General features: G+C 42.5%; 2 protein-coding genes across 3 annotated transcripts in view; one reads left to right on the plus strand and one right to left on the minus strand.

The window, feature by feature from the left end:
• Positions 1–10,278, plus strand: part of cep290 (centrosomal protein 290) — a 144,830-nt gene extending 134,552 nt beyond the window's left edge. Inside the window, exons 50-54 of the mRNA XM_060839688.1 lie at positions 1,431–1,572; positions 3,793–3,866; positions 4,620–4,732; positions 7,753–7,856; positions 8,843–10,278. Coding sequence (XP_060695671.1) covers positions 1,431–1,572; positions 3,793–3,866; positions 4,620–4,732; positions 7,753–7,856; positions 8,843–9,031 — 622 coding nt within the window. The 3' untranslated portion in view covers positions 9,032–10,278. The remainder of the gene's footprint in view (positions 1–1,430; positions 1,573–3,792; positions 3,867–4,619; positions 4,733–7,752; positions 7,857–8,842) is intronic.
• Positions 10,279–13,421: 3,143 nt separating this feature from the next.
• On the minus strand, positions 13,422–26,624 carry rlig1 (RNA 5'-phosphate and 3'-OH ligase 1). 2 transcript variants are annotated; one of them, XM_060839697.1, is made up of 8 exons: positions 26,584–26,624; positions 26,257–26,426; positions 22,766–22,883; positions 19,428–19,520; positions 18,588–18,704; positions 18,291–18,485; positions 16,149–16,318; positions 13,422–14,432 (listed from the first exon to the last, which is right to left on the minus strand). In XM_060839697.1, the coding sequence occupies exons 2-8, from the start codon at positions 26,344–26,346 to the stop codon at positions 14,232–14,234; spliced, it is 984 nt and encodes a 327-aa protein (XP_060695680.1). In that variant the 5' UTR covers positions 26,347–26,426; positions 26,584–26,624; the 3' UTR covers positions 13,422–14,231. The 2 variants fall into 2 exon arrangements, with proteins under 2 accessions (XP_060695680.1, XP_060695679.1); XM_060839696.1 differs by having other exon boundaries at positions 26,257–26,617.
• Positions 26,625–27,216: the final 592 nt, after the last annotated feature.

Genomic DNA, 27,216 nt, shown 5'->3' on the forward strand with positions numbered 1-27,216 from the left:
TAAAAAACAAACTGGTTTGACTGGATGTGAAAACACATGAGAAGGTGCTGAAAAAATTCACAGTCATGTCTCCAGTTTGAGGAAATTCGGTTGTGAAGGTAGATTAGAGAAATGAGAATAATTCTTTGGACTAGAAGAGGCTGAGAGGAGATTTGACAGAGGTGCTCAAAACCATTTTTATCTGAACAGAGTGGATCAGAAGAAAGTGTTCTATTTGTGAAGGAATAGAAAATGAAAGGGCACAGATTTAAAGTCATTAGTAAAAGAATGCAAAATTATGCGAGGGAAAGCTTTTCCTCACAACTAGTGATTAGGATCCAGAATGTATTCTCTGAGTATGTCACAGAGGGGACTTCAGTTGAAGCTTTCAAAAATAAATTAGAGGGAGTTGGAAATTGGATCCTAAAGGTTTGATTGTTGATACAGGACCATTTCATTCCTGTTAAAAAAAATTTAGTCAGTCTGAAGTTTCAACAAGGCTAGTCCATTAAATGAATGAAGTGAAATAGAATCTTTGACCATCTAAATTGTAGTACTGTAATGTATCCACACAGTGCTGGTCTAAGTCCTGGAACACCATCAACCACCACTTCCATATATCTACATCCTAAGGACTGCAGCAGTTCAAGAAAGCAACTCACCCCTACCTTCTTGAGGGTAATTAAGGATGAGCATCAAGTTCTGGCCTAGACAGCAACGCCTATAACCTGTTAAAACCCTTTTTAAAAACCTCAGTCTCATTCCACAGTTATGGTGGTGGTAGGCAGATAGGGACTTGCAGGGAACAGAACACTAACTATTCAAGAGACAAAGTTTCCTTACCCACTCTGTTAAGTAGGCATGAGTTCCTTCCTGGACTGAAGTTCAAGGGCACTGAGGATTTTCAGCTCCACTGGGAGCCTTGACTCTTTGGCAGCACAAGTTAGTTAGCTCCTCTCTGTAAGTGAGACTCCTGCCCACTCTCTCTGCCCTCCATGGATCCTCTTAAAGAGAAGGAATAGAATTCCTGGAGTCACCTGGAAACTCCCCCAGATACATTCCCTTCACGAGTGGTAATTTAGCAGATTTATCCATAGCTGATTACTAATGAAAAATGGTTGGACTAGAAACATTGGGCAGAATCCAGCAATAACTGGTTCTATTCCATTTCCAGTTTCTGTATATATGATCTGTCCCAGTACTGATTACAGCTTAGGTGGAATTTTGAGCTGATCTTGATTATATTGAACACTTAAGAATTAGCTGCTGTTCAAAAAGCAGTTTTACTTTTGATACATTTCACATTGACTTAATAATGAAATATTTCAAAGTAAAGTGGATAACAAGGATGGCTTGTTTAAAGTTCAGCCTTGTCAATTGTAATAGCAATTGGAGAATTTCTTACATTATTACAAAGACCAAAGAGTAATTGATTCCTTCATGCTTTAAAGAATGTATGAGAGTAAGATAAAGGAGATGGAGACAGACATTACAAAAAAGAGCCAAAACCTCAACGACCTTAGACAGCTGCTGAGAGAATCGACTGATAATGAGCAAAAGTTATCAAAACAAATAGGAGAACTGGAGGAACAGGTGAGAGAATTGTGATATTATTCTGGTCATGTGTGAATGCATAGACTCTTAGAAGGCAGAAGGAGGCTAGTGGGCCCCAAGTAGCTATGACTGCTTTTTGCAAGTGATCCTTTAGTCCCACCCCTGCTCTTTGCTCATAGTCTACAGTTTTCTCCACTTCATGTCTTTATCTTATTCCCTGCCATAATGTACCAATGTTAAATTCCTCAATGCACACCTATAAGACCATAAGACATAGGAGTGGAAGTAAGGCCATTCGGCCCATCAAGTCCACTCCGCCATTTAATCATGGCTGATGGGCATTTCAACTCCACTTACCCACTCTCCCCTTACCCCTTAATTCCTTGCGAGATCAAGAATTTATCAATCTCTGCCTTGAAGACATTTAACGTCTCAGCTTCCACTGCGCTCCGTGGCAATGAATTCCACAGGTTCACTACTCTCTGGCTGAAGAAATGTCTCATTTTCATTCTAAATTGACCCCCTCTAATTCCAAGGCTATGCCCACAGGTCCTAGTCTCCCTACTTAACGGAAACAACTTTCCAGCATCCACCCTTTCCAAGCCATGCATTATCTTGTTTCTATTAGATCTCCCCTCAATCTTCTAAACTCGAATGAATACAATCCCAGGATCCTCAACCATTCATCATATGTTAGGCCTACCATTCCAAGGATCATCCGTGTGAACCTCCGCTGGACACGCTCCAGTGCATGTCCTTCCTGAGGTACAGGGCCCAAAACTGGACGCAGTATTCTAAATGGGGCCTAACTAGGGATTTATAAAGTCTCAGTAGCACATTGCTGCTTTTACATTCCAACCCTCTTGAGATAAGTGACAGCATTATATTTGCTTTCTTAATCACGCAAGTCAACCTTTAGAGAATCCTTGACCAGCACACCCAGATCCCTTTACATTTCAGCTTTGTGAATTTTTTCATTGTTTAGAAAATAGTCTATGCCGTTGAATTTCATCAGCCATTTCCTGGACCACTCTCCTAAACTGTTTGAATCTTTCTGCAGCCTCCCCACCCCCTCAGTACTACCTGCCTGTCTGCTTAACTTTGTATCATCAGCGAACTTTGCCAGAATGCCCCCACTCCCTTCATCCAGATCATTAATATATAAAGTGAACAGCTGTAGCCCCAAAACTTGTCACTAGCTGCCATTCCAAAAAAGAACCTTTTATCCCAACTCTCTGCCTTCTGTCAGACAGCCAATCCTCAATCCATGCCAGCAGCTCACCTCAAACACCGTGGGCCCTCACCTTACTCAGCAGCCTCCCGGGTGGCACCTTATCAAAGGCCTTTTGGAAGTCTAGATAGATAACATCCACTGGGTTTCCCTGGTCTGACCTAGTTGTTACCTCTTCAAAGGATTCCATCAAAAAGAAATCCAATGTCAGCGTGCTCCTCAGACAATTATTAAAGGATGAAATGACTTTAAGTATATTGAAATTTTCCATCTACCAATTTAAAGGGAAAACCAACATTTATACTGTATGAGTGTGTTAATCATGGAAAACGAACTCTGATTGGTCCAGGTGTTGTCAGGGAGTATGAACCAGTTAATAATGACTTGACAAGTTAAATTTATAAAAATTAAAAGCAGACAAGTTGACTCTGATTGGTTTGAGCTTTGCCCGGAGAAGTGAGCTAGTGAATGGTTAATATCTATTTGACTGAGTTGCAACTAAAGACTATTGAAGAGAAGTTCCACTGCACCAACCATCTCTGGTTTTCTCCTTCCCCACAGTCATTTCTTTGCTGCTTCTCTAATTGAGCAGCCTGCTATCACTGAGGGATGGCTGATAATTCTGAGAAAACGAAAAAATTGTTTCGACGGTGCAGTGGAGACGATGAGACATAATTAATCTCTGCAATGTTACCTGTTGAAAGTTTTCTGTTTAATAATATTCTTAATGGAAATGTTTAAACATTTCATGCCTTCAGGAATGTACTATCTGGAAAATTAATTGAATACAGAGAGCATGGACTGCCTAAGTTGGTAATGAGGATTTGAATGTTTTCTGGAACACTGAGCAGGGTTTTGCTTCCTGTTCTCGTCAGCCAGTTATTCATGCTTCAGAAATGAATTCACATTTTAAAGTACTGTATAAAGTATAAGTCAAATTACCAACTACCTGTTCCTTTAGTTTGGATTAATTGTAATCATAAGACATATAAAAGTCATGGACGGGACCATTTGTTTCTCTGCTGCAGATTGAGGTTCTTAAGCATTTCCCTGAAGAAGCGAAAACAGAGCCAGGCCTGACCAGAGAACTTCAGTTACTAAGGTATGAACTTCTGTATGTGGACAGTTTAACTTGGGAAGTGGCCATGATTTTAATGTAACACACAAACTGTACTTGGTACTAAACCGGATTCCTATGTCCAGCTGCCCATCCTTCTACAAACTGCCCCCTCTGGCATTGCTCAAGGGTAGTCCAGAGTCTGGTTATGGCATTCTGTTGCTAGGCTGGCCTGGTCCTTTCAGGGTCATTGCTGTGAACTGACAAATGCAGATAATTGTAGTTAAACTTATCAAGTTGTATCTGGAGTTGTATCTGCTTGTCGATTTAGTAACTGGCATTAAGGTTAGATTAGATTAGATTACTTTTAGATTAGATTACTTACAGTGTGGAAACAGGCCCTTCGGCCCAACAAGTCCACACCGACCCGCTGAAGCGCAACCCACCCACACCCCTACACTTATCCCTTACCTAACACTACGGGCAATTTAGCATGGCCAATTCACCTGACCCGCACATCTTTGGACTGTGGGAGGAAACCAGAGCACCCGGAGGAAACCCACGCAGACATGGGGAGAACGTGCAAACTCCACACCGTCAGTCACCTGAGTCGGGAATTGAACCCGGGTCTCTGGCGCTGTGAGGCCACCGTGCCGCCCACGAGTTCCATCCATAACAGCCACATCGTAGTGAACAGAATTTGAGTATGTGATAAATTGCATTTGTGGTGATTTTTGAGAACTTAAAACATGTGTATCTGTAAATTCTAATTATCTTTTATTTCATTCAACTGAAAAGACTGACAAATGACCGATTAGAAAAGGAAAAAGCTGAACTTCTCCACCATCTCCAGATGTACAGGAAGCAAACAGGTGAAACTGCAGGAGGCAGCAGTGGCACCAGTAGAAATGGTAACTCTTACAATTCTCAAGTTCCATATCACTACTGAACGCGTATATTATCAGAATGAAGTTTTCCATATCCTCAATTAACCAGGCATCTATTTAGCACATGCAAGATAGTTTACTTGAATGTACTTCAGAATATGGCACAACCAAAGAAAATACACTTTCCCCAGGCAGGAGAGGGTAGTAGTCTTCTGCAGAGAGGATTCAGGGGAATTCAAGTTAACGCGAGTGGGCTGGGGGAAGGCCATATCCCCCTTACTGTCACTGTTACCTGGGCCTCCATAATACAGGTGAGCTTTCTCATTGAATCCACCCATTACTGGGTGCTGTTGGAGATTTATCATGAAGATGAGATTCCTTTAGCCTGGAAGGAAACCGGAGGCATTTTCCTTCCTTCTTTACAATATGTTAATAGTTGATTCTTTCAATCCCCATTCTCCTTTTCAGTGGAAGAACTCACCACCAACAGGCTCTCGGCCTAGTTATCCAGAAGAATAAGTCCAAATTTGTAACTTTGCCTGTAATTTTAACTCCCATGTTTAGTGGGGGTGTAAGGACAGAAACAAAGCTCCAGAATCCACCTAATTAAAGCAGAGCATTTAAAGCCTTGGTAGTTGCTGGGAGAAGGGAGTGTTTCTGCAATCTGTTTTCAGTTCCGATCGCCACTCATGGATACACCTGCTAATATTCTAGGAGGACCAAAGTGTACATTTCTATAGCATCTTTGATGTAATAACAGCCGTGGTTTAGTAAGGAATTGGAGTCCCTTGTGAAAGGGAAGAAGGCGGCATATGTAAAGATGAGGCGTGAAGGTTCAGTTGGGGCGATTGAGAGTTATAAGGTAGCCAGGAAGGAGCTAAAGAGGGAGCTAAGAGAAGCGAGAAGGGGACATGAAAAGTCTTTAGCTGGTAGGATTAGGGAAAACCCAAAGGCTTTCTATAGGTATGTCAAGAATAAAAGGATGACTAGGGTAGGTATCGGTCCAGTCAAGGATAGTAGTGGGAAGTTGTGTGTGGAGGCGGAGGAGATTGGAGAGACATTAAATCAGTACTTTTCATCAGTATTCACTCAGGAACAGGACACTGTTGCTGATGTGAATATGGAATCACAAATAATTAGAATGGATGCCCTGGAAATATGCAGGGAAGAGGTTTTGGGAATATTGGAAAGGATGAATATAGATAAGTCTCCTGGGCCTGATGGCATTTACCCCAGGATCCTATGGGAAGCTAGGGAGGAGATAGCAGAGCCATTGGCCTGGATTTTTATGTCGTCATTGTCAACGGGAATAGTACCAGAGGACTGGAGGATAGCGAATGTGGTCCCATTGTTCAAGAAAGGGAGTAGGGATAGCCCTAGTAACTATAGGCCAGTGAGTCTGACTTCAGTGGTGGGCAAAGTCTTAGAGAGAATGGTAAGGGATAAGATTTATGAACATCTGGGTAGGAATAACGTGATCAGGGATAGCCAGCATGGTTTTGTGAAGGGCAGGTCGTGCCTCACAAACCTTATTGAGTTCTTTGAGAAGGTGACTAAGGAAGTGGATGAGGGTAAAGCAGTAGATGTTGTGTATATGGATTTTAGTAAGGCGTTCGATAAGGTTCCCCATGGTAGGCTAATGCTAAAACTTCGGAGGTATGGCATTGAGGATACATTAGAGGTTTGGATTAGGAATTGGCTGGCTGGAAGGAGACAGAGGGTAGTAGTTGATGGATTATGTTCATCTTGGAGCGCAGTTACTAGCGGTGTACCACAAGGATCTGTTTTGGGACCATTGCTTTTTGTTATCTTTATAAATGATCTAGAGGAAGGACTTGAAAGCTGGGTAAGCAAGTTTGCGGATGACACAAAAGTCGGTGGAGTTGTGGATAGTGAGGAAGGAAGTGGTAGGTTACAGCGGGATATAGATAAGTTGCAGAGCTGGGCGGAAATGTGGCAAATGGAATTCAATGTAGCTAAGTGCGAAGTCGTTCACTTTGGTAGGAATAACAAGATGATGGATTACTGGGCTAATGGTAGGCTACTTGGTAGTGTGGATGAGCAGAGGGATCTTGGTGTCTATGTACACAGATCTCTGAAAGTTGCCACCCAGGTAAATAGTGCTGTGAGGAAGGCATATGGTGTACTGGGCTTTATTGGCAGAGGAATTGAGTTCCGGAGTCCTGAGGTCATGTTGCAGTTGTATAAGACTCTGGTGAGGCCTCATCTGGAGTATTGTGTGCAGTTTTGGTCGCCATACTATAGGAAGGATGTGGAAGCTTTAGAACGAGTGCAGAGGAGGTTTACCAGGATGTTGCCTGGAATGGTAGGAAAATCTTATGAGGAAAGGCTGAGGCAGTTCTCATTGGAGAAGAGAAGGTTTAGGGGAGATCTGATAGAAGTGTATAAGATGATTAGGGGTTTAGATAGGGTAGATACTAAGAACCTTTTACCGCTAATGGAGTCAGGTGTTACTAGGGGACATAGCTTTAAATTAAGGGGTGGTAGGTATAGGACAGATGTTAGGGGTAGATTCTTCACACAGCGGGTTGTGAGTTCATGGAATGCCCTGCCCGTATCAGTGGTGAACTCTCCTTCTTTATGGTCATTTAAGCGGGCATTGGATAGGCATTTGGAAGTTATTGGGCTAGTATAGGTTAGGTAGGATTCGGTTGGCGCAACATCGAGGGCCGAAGGGCCTGTACTGCGCTGTATCCTTCTATGTTCTATGTTCTATATGTTTAAGGAGGGAATGCCAGAGCTTAGAAGCCAGGCAACTGAAGGCAAGGTTGCCAGTGACCATCAGTAAAATCTCAGGTCATCAAGCTTAGAATTACAGAAACACTGAAATCTCTGAGCTGAGGAAAGTTTAAATTACCCATTTACAGGAGTTAAGCTATACAATCTAATCCACATCTTGACTGAAAAGCCTAATGATTGGTCAGCTGAAACTTACTCCATTTCCAAGATGCCTTGTCTGACAAAATACTTAATTTTCAATATAATGTAATGGCCTACTCTTTGCTGTATATAACCTGTTACAGTTTGCGATGATGGATTAGGCAGTAAAGAGGACAAGCTGACAGGAGAACTATTGGAATTGCAAACTCAACTCAAGGCATCAGACCTAGAGAAACAGCAACTTCAGGTAAGCTGTCTTACCTAGATCACTAAACTGTTAGCAACATTTTACACTGTGTAAGAGTCATGATTGGAACTTTATAAAGCAAACTGGTGTCAGACCAGAGTAGCAAGTTGTGATCTGGAATGGGCTTTGTCAGGATGTTGGAAGTAACTTCAAGCTGTCAGAAAAGAGAAGAGGGTCCAACTGGTTGACTGTCTGAAAGAACTGACCTCCTGCTGTGCTGCATCATTTATCATGGTTACAGGCATGCTGTGTATTTGTACATGAACTTCAACAATCAGAGGTTAAAACTGTTCATTTTGGTTCTCATTGGGATTTATAACTCAACTTTCAGTCTCACCTTTTACTACTTACAAACAGGATTAGGCCATTCGGCTCCAACGTTCATTATAACAATGTGATCTCCAACCCAGTACACAGTTCCTGCTTTCGGCCCATATCCTTTGATCCCTTTAGCCCTATGAACTATATCTACCTGCTTGAAAACATTGATTGTTTTGGTGTAAACTCTGTCTGTAGCATTCTCTGGGTGAATCTGTCCACATTCAGTCCTAAATGGCTGACCTCATAATGGTAGCTTTTTAATTCCAGATATATTCAATTGGATTGAAATTCTCTAGCTGCAGTACCGGGATTCAGCTAAGTGGCTCCACCTAATTAGTCTTTGCCTCAAAATTACTCATCTTGTAACTCTGCTGGATGGTGAGGCAGGTTCTAATTGAGGAAGAGGAGTTGATGAGCATAGGCAACCTGAATGTATAAAGGATTTGTTAGCAGAAAACTGACTATCCATTGGAAATGCATTATTTATTATTATTTGAGCTGTTCTTGCTGAACTCTTTAGAAATTAACAAAATATCATCGAAATATCATCAGAATGGCTAGGAAAGAAAATCAGAATCTATTTCCACTCTAAGGTTTTGTTACAAGTTCCAAAACAATTTTAAATGTTATGTACAGGGTAATTTAATTAATCTTTTGGTTTCTAGGAAGAGATACAACAGCTGAAAAAAGAACTGAAGAACTTTGACCCTTCCTTTTTTGAGGAACTTGAGGATTTGAAGTTCAATTACAATCAGGAAGTTAAACGGAACATTCTTCTCGAAGAACAGTTGAAGAAATTGGCGAAGCAGTTTGGAGTCCAAGTGACTATCCCGGAAAATATTTCAACAGATTAACATCTCAAAGTTCATTATTAGGTGTTTCCTTTGAGAGAATTGTTGAACTTGATAAGTTCAACAATTCTATTTATAATTTACAATACTTCAGTACACCCTTTCAGAACAGCTGCCGCCTGATCTCTACTTGAAGTACATTAACAAGTACTTAATCTCTTTTAAAAGTTCCAGTTGTCCCTCAGCCTTTTTTCGGAGAAAAGTGCTCTCAGTTTCTGCCACCCAACTTTGTTTACCCGATTGGCCAATCCTACCACCATCTGACAGCATTTAATCAGAGGCTGTTTTCTTTTTCCTTAGTTTAACCAGGGTTCATGTCCAAAGCATTGTCCCTTACAACACTTTAGTTTCCATGGGATCTTTAGATTTTTAACACGTGCTCAAGAAATATTTGATGCTAGTCCATTTAAAAACTGGTGCTCTGTGAAAAGGAGAGATTAAGGTGCTGAAGGAGCAAATGGTGCTTCTGACTTCTGATGGTTCCTCCACGGGATTTGTATAGATGGCCATCCATACAAGAGCCATTACAGATGTCAACCAAGCAAATCGCAGGTGTTTGTTTGTTTCATATTCTCTTTGTAGTCAGGCTCCACCCCATCCACCAAACACTCAGCCATCAGTAATAGTAACAGCATGAAGACAACAACTCAACTTTATTTGAGCTTGATTCTACAGAACTTCCCTGGCCTCAACCAACCAATGAGTAAAGCAGATGAGTGAAGTCAACAAAATAATTTTGGTACAATGCACGTAGAACAAGACAAGATCCATGACATGGATAGAATTTAACATCTAACTATCTGTTGCATGTCTGAAAGTCACATCTTAGCTCTGTTGCCTATAGCACATAGCATAGGACGTAACATCAAAAATGTGAGTGAGCTCCTTTGGTTAGTGTTGTGAAAGCAAAACGCTCATCAGTCAGCACATTTCTCTCCACACTTCCTTCCCATCCCCAGCTCCCCATCTTTCATTTCAATCCTGCAATCTATTTTCCTATTATGCAGAGTGGGAGCAAACTTCTCCTACCAACATTCGCAAACTTAGATATGTACACATGTAAACATACAGGAATATGTTAAAGGACTACTGATTCATTTAAAGAGATGAAGGATTATATCAAAGACTTTCCATTCAGTACAGACTGGATACTTATTGGTCAATACTTTTAACTGAGGCCTGTAATCAGGATGGATTTTTATGCAAAAATTCAAATCACCTATTTTTGAATAGTCACACTGAAAAAGAGGCAGAAGTATTTTTGTAGAATGTATTTATATGTTGATTATTGTACTGTAGAACAGTCTTCACAGAATGAGATTGTCATTTATTACGTTTACAGTTGAACATAGTTTTTAGAGGGAACTTTGCTCTATATCTAATTTGGAAAGTTTCTGATGCTAAGTGTATATTCCATTTCTTAACATAACATTCCTCGCTTTTTCATTTTTATTAAAAAGGTAATAAAAAGTCATTGAATATCTAGTCTAAGTTGAATCTTTGTGGATTAATACATGGAACTAGACTGCAACATTTGAAACCAAATTAACAAAATCATTAAGTATCATTTAGATATGCTGTCACAATCCATTTGGGAAAGTACACTGATACTAGAGTCCCATTATTCCTGCAATCATCACAAAAAAATTAAAGATTTAATCTAGTTACTCAAAGTCTCCTATTTTCCTACCTTCAGGTTAACAAAAAGCTATTATTTACTATAAATAAGTCAGTACTAATAATTTAAAAAACCAACTTATAAAACTTAAATTCGACCTCTTTTTAAACCCCTATGCAGACAAAAACCACAGGGAACACCGTTCACCAGCACCAGTCCACAGTCATGGGAATGACTCCTCTAACTTGCACAACTGGCCAAATGCAAAACCAAATCAACAGGCTGGACAGAGCTAAATAAAAACAAAGAAAGAAAAAAAAGGAAAAAAATCTATAAAAAGATCAGCCGGTCTGGCACCTGAGGAAGGGTCACCAGACCCAAAACCTTCACTCTGCTTTCTCTTCACAGAAGGTGCCAGACTTGCTGAGCTTTTCCAGCAATTTGTGTTATTGTGGCTGGACGAAGCTGCCCTGAACACACACACGGTGCCAATGACTCCAGGAATCTTCCTTCACTCCTTGCACAAAGTCATATTGTAAACAAAACTCAATGATTCAATGCAGTACCTGGTACATTCAAATCCTCTCGTCTTTGATCTTCTTAGTTCCATGGTCCATCAGTTCTTTACTGAAGTTGGAAACTGCAGGTCCCTTTAGACCTCAATTCACTTAGTAATCCATATTTAGTATATCCTATATCGCATGAGACCTCATTTGATTGTGCTACAATAGTAACTAGCCTTCTATAAGCAGTATCAAAAAACGTTATTTGGGACCCCACAATAACGAGTGTAATGTTTTTGAAAGTAAGGTTTGTTCCGAGACACAGGAAGAGAGAACCAGAGAGTGTAGTCGTGATGCTGATGACTGCAGACCCACACAAAGAGAAACAAAAAGGTTACTTTGATACTGATTAACCAAAAGAAATAAATTTAGTTAGGACACTCACTCTTCTAAATCAAAGATTAAAATTAATTTTCCCTGCAACTCCTCACCCCTCTTCACATGTTCTGATAAAACCAAAGTGCTGGATAACCTGTAAACAACAAAAAAAGCAAAACACTGTGTGGATGCTTGAAATCAGAAATATAAACAAGATGCTGGAAAAGCTCAGCAGGTCTGGCAGCATCTGTGGATAGAAAACAAGAGTTAACATTTCAGGTCCAGTAACCTTTCTGAAGAACATAGAACATTCCAGTGCAATACAGGCCCTTCAGCCCTCAGTGCTGCGCTGACTTGAGGAACCAATCTGAAGCCCATCTATCCAACACTATTCTATTTTCATCCATATGTCTATCCACTGACCATTTAAATGCCTTTAAAGTTGGCAAGTCTACTACTCTTGCAGGCAGTGAGTTCCACGCCCCCAATTACTATCCAAGTAAAGAAACTATCTCTGACATCTGTCCTTTAGTTACCATGTCTTCTCTTTTTATGTCACAGCCCTGAAGCAGGTGGGATTCAAACCCAGGCCTCGCGGCTCAGAAACAAGGACTCCGCTATGTTTCGTTGATCCACAGTGCACATTACTCCTTCAAAGGACTCAAATAAATTGGTTAAAAACAATTCCCTTTCATGCAGTCATGGTGACGCTTCCCTACAACTTACGTAGTTTAAGAAGTAAGCTCTTGAAGTGTTTGAATTAACAAGTGTTCCCCAAAACAGATGTCAAGCTAACTGGCCTTTAGTTTCCTGGTTTTTGCCTTTTTAAGTTGAGGATTCATGTTTGCAAATTCCAGTCTGATTGAACCTTTCCTGAATACATCCATTTCCTCATCCATCCTCTCCTTTTAAAACTCCAAGATAAAGATCAGGACCTGCAGACTGGTCAGCCTATAGCTCCATCAGTTCACTGAGTCCTATTTCCCTAGTGATTGCAATTTCATCAAAGTTCCTTTTTCCCCTTCCACTACCTGACATAGCAATTACCAGAATGTATGGGCCCGAATGCAAGGAAACAGGGTCAGCACAGATGGACCAGTTTGGGGTGAAGGGCCTGTCTACATGCTGTAGGAATCTATGACAAACCACTTATTCCAGATATCAATCTCATAAACCTCCTCCGATTCACCCCCAAGGCTTTTACATTCTTTTTTCCTCCAGTACCTTGATCAAATGCGTCAATGGGCTGAGAAATTGAACTCCATCTGTAATCTGGATAAATGCAAGGTATTGCATTTTGGTACAACAAACAAATTCTAATTTTGTTGCTGGAAAGCCTCAGCAGGTCTTGCTCTCGTAATGGATGCTGCCAGACCTGCTGAGTTTCTGCAGTACTTTCTGTTCTTATTTCAAATCTCCAGCATCCACCAGCATTTTGTTTTTATTTGTTCTGGATGTTGATTAGGACACCAGTGCATTGCTGCTCTGGGCATTGTGCCACATGATGTTTAACCCAAGAGAGGACTCAGCACTGATTTTAGCATCTCGTCAACTCCAACAATGCCCCAAGTACAGGCTCTGAACTACAATCACATTAAGAATTTTTAAAGCCAAATGGTAGAACCTGAAGGAATCAAATAATAAAATGGTACACAAGTCTCTCACACAAATCCAAGCTGGCCTGATTCCACCTTCATTTGTGATGAGTACCATCATTCCTGATCTGCGGCCATCAAAATCCTGGCAGCCTCACCCTAACAGCATTGTGGGACCATTTTCACCACACAGACTGCAGCAGTTCAAGGAGGTGGCTCATTGTAAACACCAGCCTTGCCAATGGCACCCCAAGCAGAAATGAAAAGGACTTTGTTGTTTTTTTTAATGGAAGCTTAGGAACATTTTGTACAAAAATGTGGTGAATTAGGAATAACCAATACATGGTAAATAATACTGCAGCAACTGAACAAACCAAGAGCATGCATCTTTTCAACAATAAAGTCAAATTACAGACAATTTAAACATACAAACAGCAGTTAACACATGGCATCAAAAGTAATCTAATACAGAGGAGCCTCATATATCCAAACAACACAGGCAGGGAGTATGGTGTTTAGATAATTGCATGTTGGATAACAGTTTAGCCAAGCATAATTGAGGTCGCTCTGTAGTTTCCTCCTAAATGCAGTCAATACTTTCATATGTGGATTGTGTTGGATAGTATAGTTTGAGGTAATACGTCTGGTTCATTGTAGTGTTTGGATCTATAATATTAAACCAAAAATGGACACTGTACACCCACCTGCCCCAGTTTACCCAAGTGAGCCACGTAAACAGCTTGTGTTTGCTTTGAGATTTTCTTGATGACATCAGACGTTCATTCCAAAGGGGGTCTTGTTGGTACAGTGGTAGTGTCCCTATCTCGAAGTGGACAGGATTGAGTTTGATCCCACCTGCTTCAGAGCTGTGTCACGATGTCTCAACAGAAAACATCTATATGACCATTTCTGAACAGGATTAAAAGGTTCATGTAAAAACAATGTTTTAACATTCTCTCAGTCATACCCCATGGTCAGAACTGAGAGCAAGGTTTGTAGGCATAGCAGGCAAACTGCAACAAACCATTAGCAGTCCTACAATCCTACTGACTCACAAGTCATTGTAAACATCCAAACTGCTGAACCGGTATCCCTTGACCAACACAGTATTAGCTTGCAGCATCTGTCTCCCACAGAATGTCTTGAAAATGGTCAAAGTGCTTCCCATTGAGCCTTGCGAAGACCAGGAACGATGACTTAGTTTCAGGATCACACTCATACCTTGTTAGATCAACATTAACGAATAAAGGTCGGGCAGTCAAATATGGGTCTTGCACTGGCCACTGTAAACCCAGGTGATGACGATGAAGCTGAAAATGAGAAACATGGACATTAAATCAGTTGGAAACAGGATGTCTCACTTTGTCAATGCAACATACTGTGCCCAGTTCTGGTCACCTAATTATTGGAAGGATGTAATGAAGCTGGAAAGGGTTCAGTAGAGATTTACCAGAATGTTGCCTGGTATGGAAAGTTTGAGTTATAGAGGAAGGCTGGGACATTTTTCACTGGACCATAGGAGGTTAAGGGGCGACGTGATAGAAGTTTATAAAATAATGAGAGGTTCAGATAGAGTTGATGGTACAGGACGTTATGATATAACACACATTTCATTAAGGGGAATTTGCTATTACGCAATTGATGACTTGGGGACACTGTTTGTAAAGTGCAAACTTTTAGAACGTGTGTTGGCTGTAATGTGATTACATCACCAACACCTTAAGCGCTGTTTCTAAAGCCTAATTTTTTTCTATAACATGGGGTTGCACAAGAACGCAACCATCGCATTATAGAAGAACTTTGCAGTTGTCTGTTCCCCAAGTTGGGGAATTTCCATAGGAGGCACATTTTAAAGGTGAGAAGAGAGAGAAAATAAAAGACATTAGAGGCAAATAAGAGGGTGGCTTGTGTTGAAATGAACTTCCTGAGGAATTGGTGGATATGGTACAATTACAATGTTTAAAAGACATTGGATGAATACATGAGTAGAAAAGGTTTGGAGGGATATGGGCCAGGAGCAGGCAGGGGGGCTAGTTTAGTCTGGGATTCTGTACTCGGCATGGACTGGTTGGTCTGTTTCTACGCTCTATGACTCTGTATATAGAGTTGCGAAATAAAACTGAACAAAATATTAGTAACAGAAGTAGTTTAGGAGTAAACAGAAAAATCTTATATTGTAGGCTCAAGGCTATTATCAAATTAATGATGACCCCCGAGCAGACTGACAGAAACAAGATCAATTCTGGGACAGCAGAACAAAGATTACTCAATAAAAACATCAGCAAATACATTCTCTCAAATAAGACCAGCTGATGGATACCGAACCACACTGAAAATAACATGGAGCACAATTCCAAAGTGCTGTCATTCACAAACTGCACAGTTTCTGCTTCCTTGATAAGAATGCAGAACCAGAGAGCTCAGGCCCAGAGGCAGCAGATCCAAGCTTAAGGTGAAGAATCCTGACGTTTAACCAGTTTAAAGTCACAGCCTACCAACGGATTCCACCTGCAGACCATCTACTAGGAGCACTGGTGCCCTGGATCGCTAGGTGTGGATTAAGTGAAAAGTGCTGTTCCTGAGCTGGCTGGTATGTCCAGCAAAACTGGCCTGCTTACTGAGACAAGAAATAGCAAGTGTGCTACAGAAAGCAGTTCCAATCTTCCACTGGGGAGATGTCATCACATGGGGGTGAGCTCACATCAAAGGTACCTTAATACCCTGGATTCCCATCACAGCAGACTAGATCAAGAAACAGCTCACCACCATCTGGAAGTGGGGAGGTGGATTTAATCATGACTTAAGAATGTAATGGCATAATCATTTGAGTTGAAAAAATAGTGGGGGTGCAAAGAATGAGTGTTAACTCACTGAGTTACGCTTGCAGAGAGTTAGCGCGGAGGTGATGGGTCAATTAGCTTCCTTCTGTGGTCTAACCATTCTAAGTGTGCTCACTTTCAAATAAGTGACCTTTCTGTTTGCTCAACATCAATTAGAACAAACTAACCTTCCGATCTTTTACTTACTTTAAATAACACCCCATTTTTGCAGTGCCACACAATGCCTTCGACTTTACCCTCGGGGCTTCCTTCAAACCATGTGATCAGATCAGTGAGGTGGAGCATCAGGGGTTTCTCAATCTGCAGGGAACCGTGAGAAATCAGGAAATGGACAGGTTGCTTCTTATTTCCCAGCCCTGGGATAGAATTAAGAGTAAACTCTTGTCAGTTCCGTACTCACAGGAAGCACATTAGAAACAAAAATGAGGAAACATTCAACTAAAATGAGTGGAGCTGGAATATTTCTCACCTTGTGAAAATCTGTCCCACCTCCAGTTTTGAGAAAGTGATCAACAGTCATACAGATGTACAACACGGAAACAGACCCTTTGGACCAACTCGTCCATGCTGACCAGATATTCCAACCTAATCTAGTCCTGTTTGATAGCACCTGGCCCATATCCCTCCAAACCCTTCCAACTCATATACCCAACCAGATGTCTTTTGAATGTTGCAATTGTACCAGCCTCCACCACTTCCTCTAGCAGCTCATTCTATGCACGTACCAGCCTCTGCATGAAAAAGTTGCTCCTTACATCTCATTTATATTTTCACCTCTCACCCTAAACCTATGCCCTCCCGTTCTGGATTCCCCCACCTCAGGGAAAAGTCCTTGTCTATTTATCTGATCCATGCCCCTCATGATTTTATAGACCTCCATAAAAAGGTCACACTCTCAGTCTCCAATACTCCAGGGAAAACACCCATAGCCTATTCTCCCTCTCCCTATAGCTCAAACCCTCCAACCCTGGTAATGTCCTTGTAAATCTTTTTTGAACCCTTTCAAGTTCCACAACATCCTTCCGATAGGAAGGAGACTAGAACCGCACACAATATTCCAACAGTGGCCTAATCAATGTCCTGTACAGCTGCAACATGACCTCCCAACTCCTGTACTCAATACTCTGACCAAAGCACACCAAAAGCCTTCTTCACTGTCCTATCTACCTATGACTACTTTCAAGGAGTCTGATAATGACTGAAGAAAAAAAAATTGTGTCACTCCTTTCAAATGCTCAGGGAACTCCACAATACTGTCAACTAGAGTATTACTTTCGACAGGCACTCAGTGGCGCTGTGGTTAGGTGAATTGGCCATGTTAAATTTCCCGTAGTATTAGATGAAGGGATAAATGTAGGGGAATGGGTCTGGGTGGGTTGCTCTTCGGCGGGTCGGTGCGAACTTGTTGGGCCGAAGGGCCTGTTTCCACACTGTAAGAAATCTAAATCGGCAGTGAAGTTCCACAAACAAATAAGATAAAAGATCAATTGATCATGCTGTGGTTAAGTGAGTAATATTAAAAACTTCCTTTGCTGCAAAATACTGACTTACCACGCTGTAAAACTGACTTTTCACCATCTTTGTAAACATGTGAACAATCAGTTTAGCTAACCCATATCTTTCATGGGAGCTTTTGTGGTGTACTAGGTAGCGTTCCTGCCTCTGAGCCTACAGTTCCAGGCCTCATGTCCAGGGAAGATGTGTAACAATACAGCTAAACAGGCTGACGATCCACCTTTAAATCCTTCTAGCATATACTAATGGCAGGCAGGAGGAACGGTGGAACCTGTACCATCACCAGCATTGGGGCAGAGAACTAAAGAGAAAAGTTTCTTCTCCTTTCGATTTTGAATCGGTTTCCTGTTCTCTAATTCATAATGTTTCCTTCTAATTTGGTCAAGCCATCTCTGGAGATACAAGCTGTGATCCAGCAAGCTGCACTCTCGCCTTAGAGTCAGAAAGAAGGTCCAGACTTCAATACAAAAACCTAGGCTGGCACTCCCAATGCCGTACAGAGGGAGTGCTGCACTGTCTGGAGTTTCCATCTTTAGAATGGAAAACTGAACATTTGAGGGGGCAGATAGGGCCTTGGTTAAGCATCTGATCTGAAAGATGGCGCTCTCGGCAGTGCAGCACTCCTGCAGTTCTACACTGAGCATGTCCACCTGGATTGCGCACTCGATTTTCGGGCTGGGATTTGGAGCCATGACCTGACTCAGAGGAAACAATGCAAAGTGACATATGGCTGACCCCCAAACAAGGTAAGGCTGAGAGATGCAAATTAAAAATAAAAGACAATACAGAATGAGTAAACAGAATTCCGCCTACCATACGGATTGCCGTTAATGTGCGTTCCCACCAGCTCCAATGTTTGCTCAAGAAGCTCCATTAATGGAACAACAGTAATTTCTAGAAGGTTCTTCTCCAAGCAGGGTCTCAGAACCAGTGCTAATCCAGCATCATAATTCACAGTAGAAAGGTGCCAGCAGTAGGGTTTGCTCCCTCTCTCTACTGGAACCCAACCTTGGGATCATTTGGAGGGAAAAGGAGGAATGAAAATAAATTCTTATGATGCACCAGTGAAGAATCTTAAGACAATATCATCTAAAGAATGAAAACTCATACCAGGAATGTGGCCATTTTCATCCGGTAGCAGACGGCCATTTACTTGTGGCACTCCATGTGCTGGGATCCAGGATTCAGTGACTGTCCGAAAGTCATCGTCGAGATTCCAAGTGAACTCTGAGGAGGAAATCGAGCAATGGGCAGGGGGCACTCAATCCATGCAGTCGCACCTATTATAAAGCAGTGTTACCTAGGAATTTGTTAGCTATATCTTTCAACACCATCACTAACTTTCACATTTCAAATACATGCCTTCTGTTCTACCAGACTGCTCAGTTTGTTGTTTATATAAACATGGACATGCATGAATGGGCATTTTCAAATTCTCTCCCAATGCTATGCAACAAGAAACATTTGCATCACACCTTTCACCAGCCGTGGGTCAGAGAACTGAAGGGAAAAGTTTCTTTGAGGAAGTGCAGACGAACAGAACCATTTAAATAGATGAGAGGACAAACGGCAGAGTGTTTGATCAATGAGTCAACTTTCAAAGAGTGCCTCAAGGGAGGTGAGGGGGCGAGAGGGGGCGCTCCAGAGCTTAGGACCCAGGCAGCTGTTGATACGCCTGCCAATGGCAGAGTGAACAGACAAACAGTTGGAACGCCGACGACATCTGGGGAGGGTTGTCGGGCTGCAGCAAGTCACAAAAACAATCGAGACCACTTCAACATCAGTCTCCTTCCCTGAATCTAAAATAATCAGGTCACAGCTAGAAAAGGAATAAGGCAAGAATCATTCAAATCCCGGCTCCCTCAATCTAATCACTGGGGCAAAGTATTTTTAAAATTGCAGTAAGTTATCAATATAAACATAGATGAGAAAATAAAAATGTTCTGTTACCGGTGCTGGTTTTGGAGGACTGGAATCTCCTGAATCGTTTCTCAGCTTGTTTGGTGGGTTTTCTGTCCAGTCGAGCCCAGAGATATGGTGAATCTGACAATATTTACCATCAGACATTCATTAACCATCTGAATTCTGCCCGTCGCTTAAAGCAAACACAACGAAGGATAAAAGGTACAGAAACTTGAGAACTTCACAGCACAGGGAGACCAGGTGATGCTCTCTCTGAGGACACCACTGATCACTGTCCAAATCACATAGCGTTGTACATCAAGCAGCCAAAAGGACAGGTCCTACTAACCTGGCCATGGAGGAAAAGCCATTATGGAGTTCAGGTCGACTGGTGGATATTGCTGGATAATGGTTGAACAAGTGGGATTTGGAGCTTGTAAGCTTTTGTTACAAACTCAAACATAGGGAACGGAAAATAATAGGCTTCAATGGAACACAGACTGACAAAATAGGGAGATAAGTGGCAGCTGAATTTAACAGACAAAATGTGAAGAGATTGACTGAGCAAGGAAAACCAAGGAAAAGAACATATAAACTAACGAGTATGATTTTAATGAAGGTGCAAATCTGACACCTGGGAGTGTTTACACAAGCTTTTGGATGTAATGAGAAGTTGAGAAGAGCTGTTTTAAAGGCATTTGGGATCCTTAGCATTATAGGTATAGATTACAAAAGCATAGAAGGAGGACCTGTTTCCACACTAAGTAATCTAATCTAAAAACAAAGTTATGGTGAACTTCTATAAATTTGTTGCTGGCTCTCATGTGCAGGACTGCGACTAATTCTGGGCATCATACATTAAGAAAAACATCAAAAGGCCTTTGAGCAAAGGTAGAGGGAATTTACCAGAATGGAACCAGGAATGCGAGAGTTCAGTGCAGTGAAGAGTCTGGAGAAAAATGATCTTCCTACAGCAGTGAAGTTTCAGGTAATTTAAAATATAACTGTTCTAAATCTTGAAGAGGGATTGAAAAACGATGGAATAATCTGTAGTGAGAGAAGGACCAGTAAGCAGGGACACAGATTTAAGTTGATAAGCAAAAGAATATGAGGAAACAAAATTCGGCAGCTAGTCACTACCATAAGGAATGGAATGCTTTCACCGTTATCCTGGTCCATATTGGAATTTGTTGAGAATCCAGTTTCTGGATGGTGAAGAGCATAATCTCAGAGAAAGGGGTCATCCAGTGAGGACAATGTGGAGGAATTTCTTCTTTCAGAGGGAAGTGAATCTGTGGAATTCTTCACAACACAGGGCTGTAGAAGCTGGCCTTTATGAATATGAAAGTATAGGAAGTTATGTTGCAGTTATACAGGATGTCGGTGAGGCTACACAAAGTATTGTGCTTGGTTTTGGTCACCTCATTGTCAGAAGAATGTTACTAAACTGGAAACAGTGCAGAAGAAAGTTACAAGTATGTTGCCAGGACTCAAGGCCCTGAGTTATAAGGAAAGGTTGGACATGCTAGGACATTTTTCTTTCGCGTGCAGGAGGTTGAAGGGGGAATCTTATAGGAGTGTATAAGATCATGAGAGGCATGGACAGGGTGAATGCACTTAGTCTTTTCCCCAGGGTTGGGGAATCGCAGACTCGAGGGATCAGTTTAAAGGTTAGAGGGAAAAGAATAAAAGGAAACCTGAGGGGCAACTTTTTTAAAACTTACACAATGTAGCACACATATGGAATGAGCTGCTAGTGGAACTGATTGAGGGGGGTACATAAACAACATTTAAAAGGCATTTAGACAAGTACATGGAGAGGAAAAGATTTGAAGGATATGGGACAAGCGCAGGGAAGTGAGGTAAGTGTGGATGGACATTTTGGTCAGCATGGACCAGTTTGGGCCAAAGGGCAAGTGTATGTGCTTCAGGGCTCTATGAAAGGCTGAGATAAATAGATTTTTAAATCAGGAAGGGTATTGAAAAGTTCTAGGGATAAGGTGGGAAAGTGGAATTGAGGATTGGGCGGCACGGTGGCACAGTGGTTAGCACTGCTGTCTCACAGCGCCTGAGACCCGGGTTCAATTCCCGACTCAGGTGACTAACTGTGTGGAGTTTGCACGTTCTCCCCGTGTCTGCGTGGGTTTCCTCCGGGTGCTCCGGTTTCCTCCCACAGTCTAAAGATGTGCGGGTCAGGTGAATTGGCCATGCTAAATTGCCCGTAGTGTTAGGTAAGGGGTAAATGTGGGGTATGGGCGGGTTGCGCTTCGGCGGGTCGGTGTGGACTGGTTGGGCCGAAGGGCCTGTTTCCACACTAAGTAATCTAATCTAATTGTTAGATCAACCATGATCTGATTGAAAGGCGAAACAGCCTATTTCTACTCCATCTTACAGTCATACTCTCAGGCAATGCTTTCCAGACCATAACCTAATCAGTTTAAATCTGTGTCTTTTCATTCTGAATCTTCTCACGGGTGGAAACATTTTCTCCCGAGTTATTCTGTCCTGAAACCCTCTCATGATTTTGAATAACATTACCAAGTCTCTTTTTGCTCCACAGAAAACAGAGCCAACTTCTCCAATTTATCTTCATAGTTGAGGGGGGTTCCTCATCCAGAGAACCATTCCCATGAAACTTTCCTGTAAGCTTTTGAATGCTAGCACATCCTTCCCTAAGTGTGATGCCCAGAACTAGGAGCAATTTCAATTGACTCCACCTACACTTCCCGCTGCCTTGGGAAAACAAAGTAATCAATCACCCCACCCCACCACCACGCGTCAGGCAGAGGATATATATGTTTGTATACATATACAAACAGATTCAAGAACAGCTTCTTCCCTGCTATTATCAGACTTCTGAATGGACCTCTCAAATTTTAAATTTAGTGTTGGTCTCGCTCTTTGGGCACCTTCCCTGCATTATATTCCTCGTTCTGTTCCAATACCCTAATGCACTTTGTATGGTATGATCTGCCTATACCACACACAAAACACAACATTTCACTATACTTTGGTACATGTGACAATAATAAATCAAACCAATACTCAAGCAGAGGCTTGAATGAATGAAAATTAAAAGTTCAACATCACCTCCTTAAACGCTATTCCACTATTAATAAAGCCTAAAATACCATATGCTTCAATAACCACATTCTGAATTTCTTCAATGAACTATGCACAGTTACAATTAATGGGACGAGATTAATTTACTGAATTTAAACTCTCCCAGTTGTCACAGTAGCAGCTGAACTCATCTCCAGATCATTAATCTGGGCCTCTGAATGCTAGAATAGTAACATTATCATTATGCTATAGTCTATGCTTTAATGCATTTTTAAAAAGCACTTTTCTCTCTTTTTGAAAGAAGGGCTCATCAGCTCTGTTACCTTTGTACTTTGTGACATAACAGCAGGAGCCATCCACTTTCTCAGTAACAATCGCATGGTGTATACCTGCCTCCAGTGCCTTCAGACTTAGTTCTCCGGTCGCCAAAACTCTGTAAGACTGAAAACAAGTTTATGAATGAAGGATCTGACCCAATGGAGTACAAACAGATTAGATTGATGAATCAATCCAGTCAGTGTGGAAATAACCATCTGGAGATCTGGTTGAAGATATGATGAGCAAGCATTCCCTAAGTCGGTTGCAGCACAGGAAGTGGCTGTTCAAGCCCTCAATAATTCACGTCACCCCACTTTCCCTGTTGTCCTATAATTTTCTCTCTCTTCAGATAATAATCTAATGACCTTTTAAAGTCGGTTTACTGAACCTACTCTCAGCACCCCGACCCGAACCACCTGCAGAGGGAACACTCTTGCTTCTTTTCCTAACTACCTTAAATAGGAACAGTGTGTTTCTCTCCAGTCTGTCCGCATCTCTCATGATGAGCATCTCGCTTCAACTTTCTCTTCTCCTAAGGATAAAGTCCCAACTTCTCCAATCTATCTTCATAACTGAAGTTCCTCATCCTAGGAAACATTCCCAACAGCCTCTTCTGCAATCTCTCCAATGCCTTCACATCCTTTCTAAAGTGTGACTCCAGAATAATCCAGTTGAGGGCAAACTAGGGTTTTACATGAATTTAACAACTTCTGAAAAGGTAGTTTAATACAGAAGCATTCACAAATGAAATGGTGACTTTTTCCAAAGAAAGCTTCTGTGTAGTTTGTTAAACGATTGTGTTTGCAGTCAACACCATCCATACGTGGAGTACAATCAAAGCATTGTTTTTAAACTCATATTTAGCAGAATGCCAGGTACTAGAAGTAAAAATTAATAAAGCTAACAGGGCCAGGATCTCACAGAAACCACCCTCCCCACCACCAGCCAAACTACGTCTTAGTCCTTGTTCGGAAGTTCTGGCAATGATGCATTCTGGCAAATGCTTTTTTTGACAGTCTGCTCAAAGAACCATCCAATAGGATCCACCCTCTCCTTCTCCCACAGGGTCTCAACAATGCTACGTGCTGACCACTTCCTAATGGACTTGTAGCCAAAGGTTTCTTCATTTAGAAACTTGTCCATGACAGACAGTCCAGAGGTAAAATCAGTGACTGCAGATGCTGGAAACGAGATTCTGGATCAGTGGTGCTGGAAGAGCACAGCAGTTCAGGCAGTGTCCAACGAGCAGCGAAATCGACATTTCGGGCAAAAGCCCTTCATCAGGAATAAAGGCAGTGAGCCTGAAATGTGGAGAGATAAGCTAGAGGAGGGTGGGGGTGGGGAGAGAGTAGCATAGAGTACAATGGGTGAGTGGGGGAGGAGATGAAGGTGATAGGTCAGGGAGGAGAGGATGGAGTGGATAGGTAGAAAAGGAGATAGGCAGGTCGGACAAGTCAGCAGAGCGCTTTAAGGAACATCTCCGGGACACCCGCACCAATCAACCACACTGCCCCGTGGCCCAATATTTCAACTCCCTCTCCCACTCTGCCGAGAACATGGAGGTCCTGGGTCTCCTTCACCGCCGCTCCCTCACCACCAGACGCTGGAGGAAAAACACATCTTCCACCTCGGAACACTTCAACCCCAGGGCATCAATGTGGACTTCAACAGTTGCCTCATTTCCCCTTCCCCCACTTCACCCTAGTTTCAAACTTCCAGCTCAGCACTGTCCCCATGACTTGTCCGACCTCCCTAGCTCCTTTTCCACCTATCCACTCCACCCACTCCTCCCTGACCTATCACCTTCATCCCCTCCCCCACTCACATATTGTACTCTATGCTACTTTCTCCCCATCCCCACCTTCCTCTTGCTTATCTCTCCACACTTCAGTCTCTCTGCCTTCATTCCTGAAGGTCTTTTGCCCGAAACGTCGATTTCGCTGCTCTTTGGATGCTGCCTGAACTGCTGTGCTCTTCCAGCACCACTGATCCAGAATGACAGACAGTCCAACTACTCGGTGCATTCTGCAGCAACAAGGCATGACCCATCCTTCACAACCTCAGGGACAGGGAGAGGCTCAGCACATAGTGACAACTGGTGTTTGTATACCCAGAGTGTATACACAGCTTGATGCAGCCATACACAAAGGTGGCCATCAGGGGGAGGGCAGCATTGGGTACATTTTTTCCCTCCCCTTTAACCAGAGTTTTATACATGGTGTCCCTGCAGGCCCAATTCATTTTTCAACCTCCAGATGAAGTGAAAGATGGCTTGGGTAATTGCAGTAACACAGGCTCAGGGAATGGGCCAGACATGTAGAACACTGACAGTAACTCATACCTGATGACCAGGCTTTTACCTGCAATAGAGAGAGAACAGTGCTCCCATCAACCCAGTTCCTGTCTCACTTTGGCAATATGCTCCTCCCAAGATTTTGCCCATGTCCCAGATCCTCCCAGCACCATAAATGTGACCTGACGGTGAAGTGGATAAAGGATCAGTCAGGCCAATTCTCAAAGAATATGGCTTCACTCTTTCCTTGAGTCCCAAGGCCAATTCAAGTTGTTTGAGATACTCTGGAGTCTGCGCAGAGAGAGCGGATCACAGCAGAAAACAGCAACATCATCCACGTACAGAGAGGCTGTGACCTGCAGGCCTCTGCTGCCAGGAGTAGTCACTCAACTCAAGCGTGCATCCTTCCTGATGGACTCAGCACAAAGTTCTATACAACACAGAAACAGCCTTGAGCGACTGTCTGTGTGGAGTTTGCACATTGTCCCTGTGTCTGCGTGGGTTTCCTCCCAAAATCCAATGATGTGCAGGTTAGGTGAAATGGCTATGCTAAATTGCCCATGGTGTTCAGAGATGTGTAAGTTAGGTGCAGCAGTTCAGGGTAAATGAAGAGTAATAGGCTAGGGAAATGGGTTTAGGTGGGATACTCTTCAAAGGGTTAGTGTGGACTCGTTGAATGAAAGGGCCTGTTTCCACACTAAGGTTTCTATAAAAACCAAATTGCTGGTCACGGGAGCTTGCTATGTACAAATTGCCTGACATTTCCTAAATTATAGTGTGTGTGTGTGTGTGTGTGTGTGTGTGTGAGTGGAGTGGGCGGAAGGAGGAGAAGAGAGGAGAGGTGAAGCTATGCTTTCGGATACAATTCATCGACTGTGACGCACTTTAAGGCAACATCCAGGTGTTCGTGAAAGGCGCCATCTAAATGCATCTTCGCAACGCAGTAAATGACAGAAACTTTCCCCATCTCTCTCTCTCTCTGTGTAAATATCCTGGGCCGATTCCCGTCTTAAACCAGATGGCCGGGTGCTTTTTCGACTTGTAAAGTGAAGAATTAAAACTGAAAGCCCGGAATTTGCACCTTTGCTCCGGATATGATGAGTATTTTCTCTTTTAGGTTTTTTTAAAAGTGACTGCAACCTGGACAGAGCTCTGCATTTTGCACATGGTCCCTCCTAGGCCCCGGCAGTGGCTGCTGCATACCTGGTTATGGCGCTTGGTTGCTGGCTCATCCCTCACTGCAGTGCTGAAAGCGGTGGGGATTTTTTGTTGCACGGAGCCCGGCCGTTGCATGGTTCCCTTCGCCGGGGTGCAGAGCCCGGAATGCGGGCAGGAATCAGCGCCCGGAGCCGGGGCCGGCCGTCACCTCCCTCCTATATACACACACACACAAAACAAAACAAACAGCCGTTAAACTGGATCAATGCAACCGCAAAATAAATGCAGCCTCTCTAACGTTCTGCATTAATGATGGAAACGCTTTAAAACAAGCTCCAACGCCACCAGCCTTGCACCTCCCCGTTCCCTTACGCCGAAAGTGCGACAATTCCACCCAGCGCCTACGCCGCTCCGCTGGAGTGTGTCCACAGCCAGCGCTATGAGCTGTAACTCCCTAAATTGCAGTAATCCCGAGATAGCAGAGGCTAGGACCTGATCACTTAATTACAATGTGCGGGACCGGGGGGTAAAAAGGGCTGGAGATCGATATTGAGTTAAAACCCTCAGAGAGCTGGTGCAGAAACGGTGGTACTGTATACAGATTCTGAACCAATGGAATCTAAATCTAATGCATCCTTAAATGTTTAAATTGGACTTCTTCCATTACACTTAAAGGCAGTCATGACTTGGAGATGACCAGGTGTTGAACTGAGGTGTACAAAGTTAAAAATCACACAACACCACGTTATAGTCCAACAGGTTTAATTGGAAGCACTAGCTTTCAGAGTGCTGCTCACACAACCACCTCATGGAAGGAGCAGAACTCCAAAAGCTAGTGCTTCCAATTAAACCTGTTGGACTATGACCTGGTGTTGTGTGATTTCTAACTTACAGGCAGTGCATTCCAGACCCTAACCATTCAATGAATGAAAAATGTTTTTTTTCTTTCGCAACTGTACTTTTTGCAAATGACTTTAACTCTCTCGTCTTGTACTTATAACTGGT

Source organism: Hemiscyllium ocellatum, chromosome 19 (assembly GCF_020745735.1).
Source record: "Hemiscyllium ocellatum isolate sHemOce1 chromosome 19, sHemOce1.pat.X.cur, whole genome shotgun sequence".
Taxonomy (NCBI): domain Eukaryota; kingdom Metazoa; phylum Chordata; class Chondrichthyes; order Orectolobiformes; family Hemiscylliidae; genus Hemiscyllium; species Hemiscyllium ocellatum.

Bases quoted from the DNA above. Each gene is read 5' to 3' on its own strand.
- rlig1 (XM_060839697.1), bottom strand. From the start codon at position 26,346: ATGCAACGGCCGGGCTCCGTGCAACAAAAAATCCCCACCGCTTTCAGC. The intron at 19,521-22,765 runs GTAACAGAGCTG...AAATATTGTCAG, and splicing joins TTATGTCACAAAGTACAAAG to ATTCACCATATCTCTGGGCT. The intron at 18,705-19,427 runs GTAACAGAACAT...TTTCCTCCTCAG, and splicing joins GTCCTCCAAAACCAGCACCG to AGTTCACTTGGAATCTCGAC.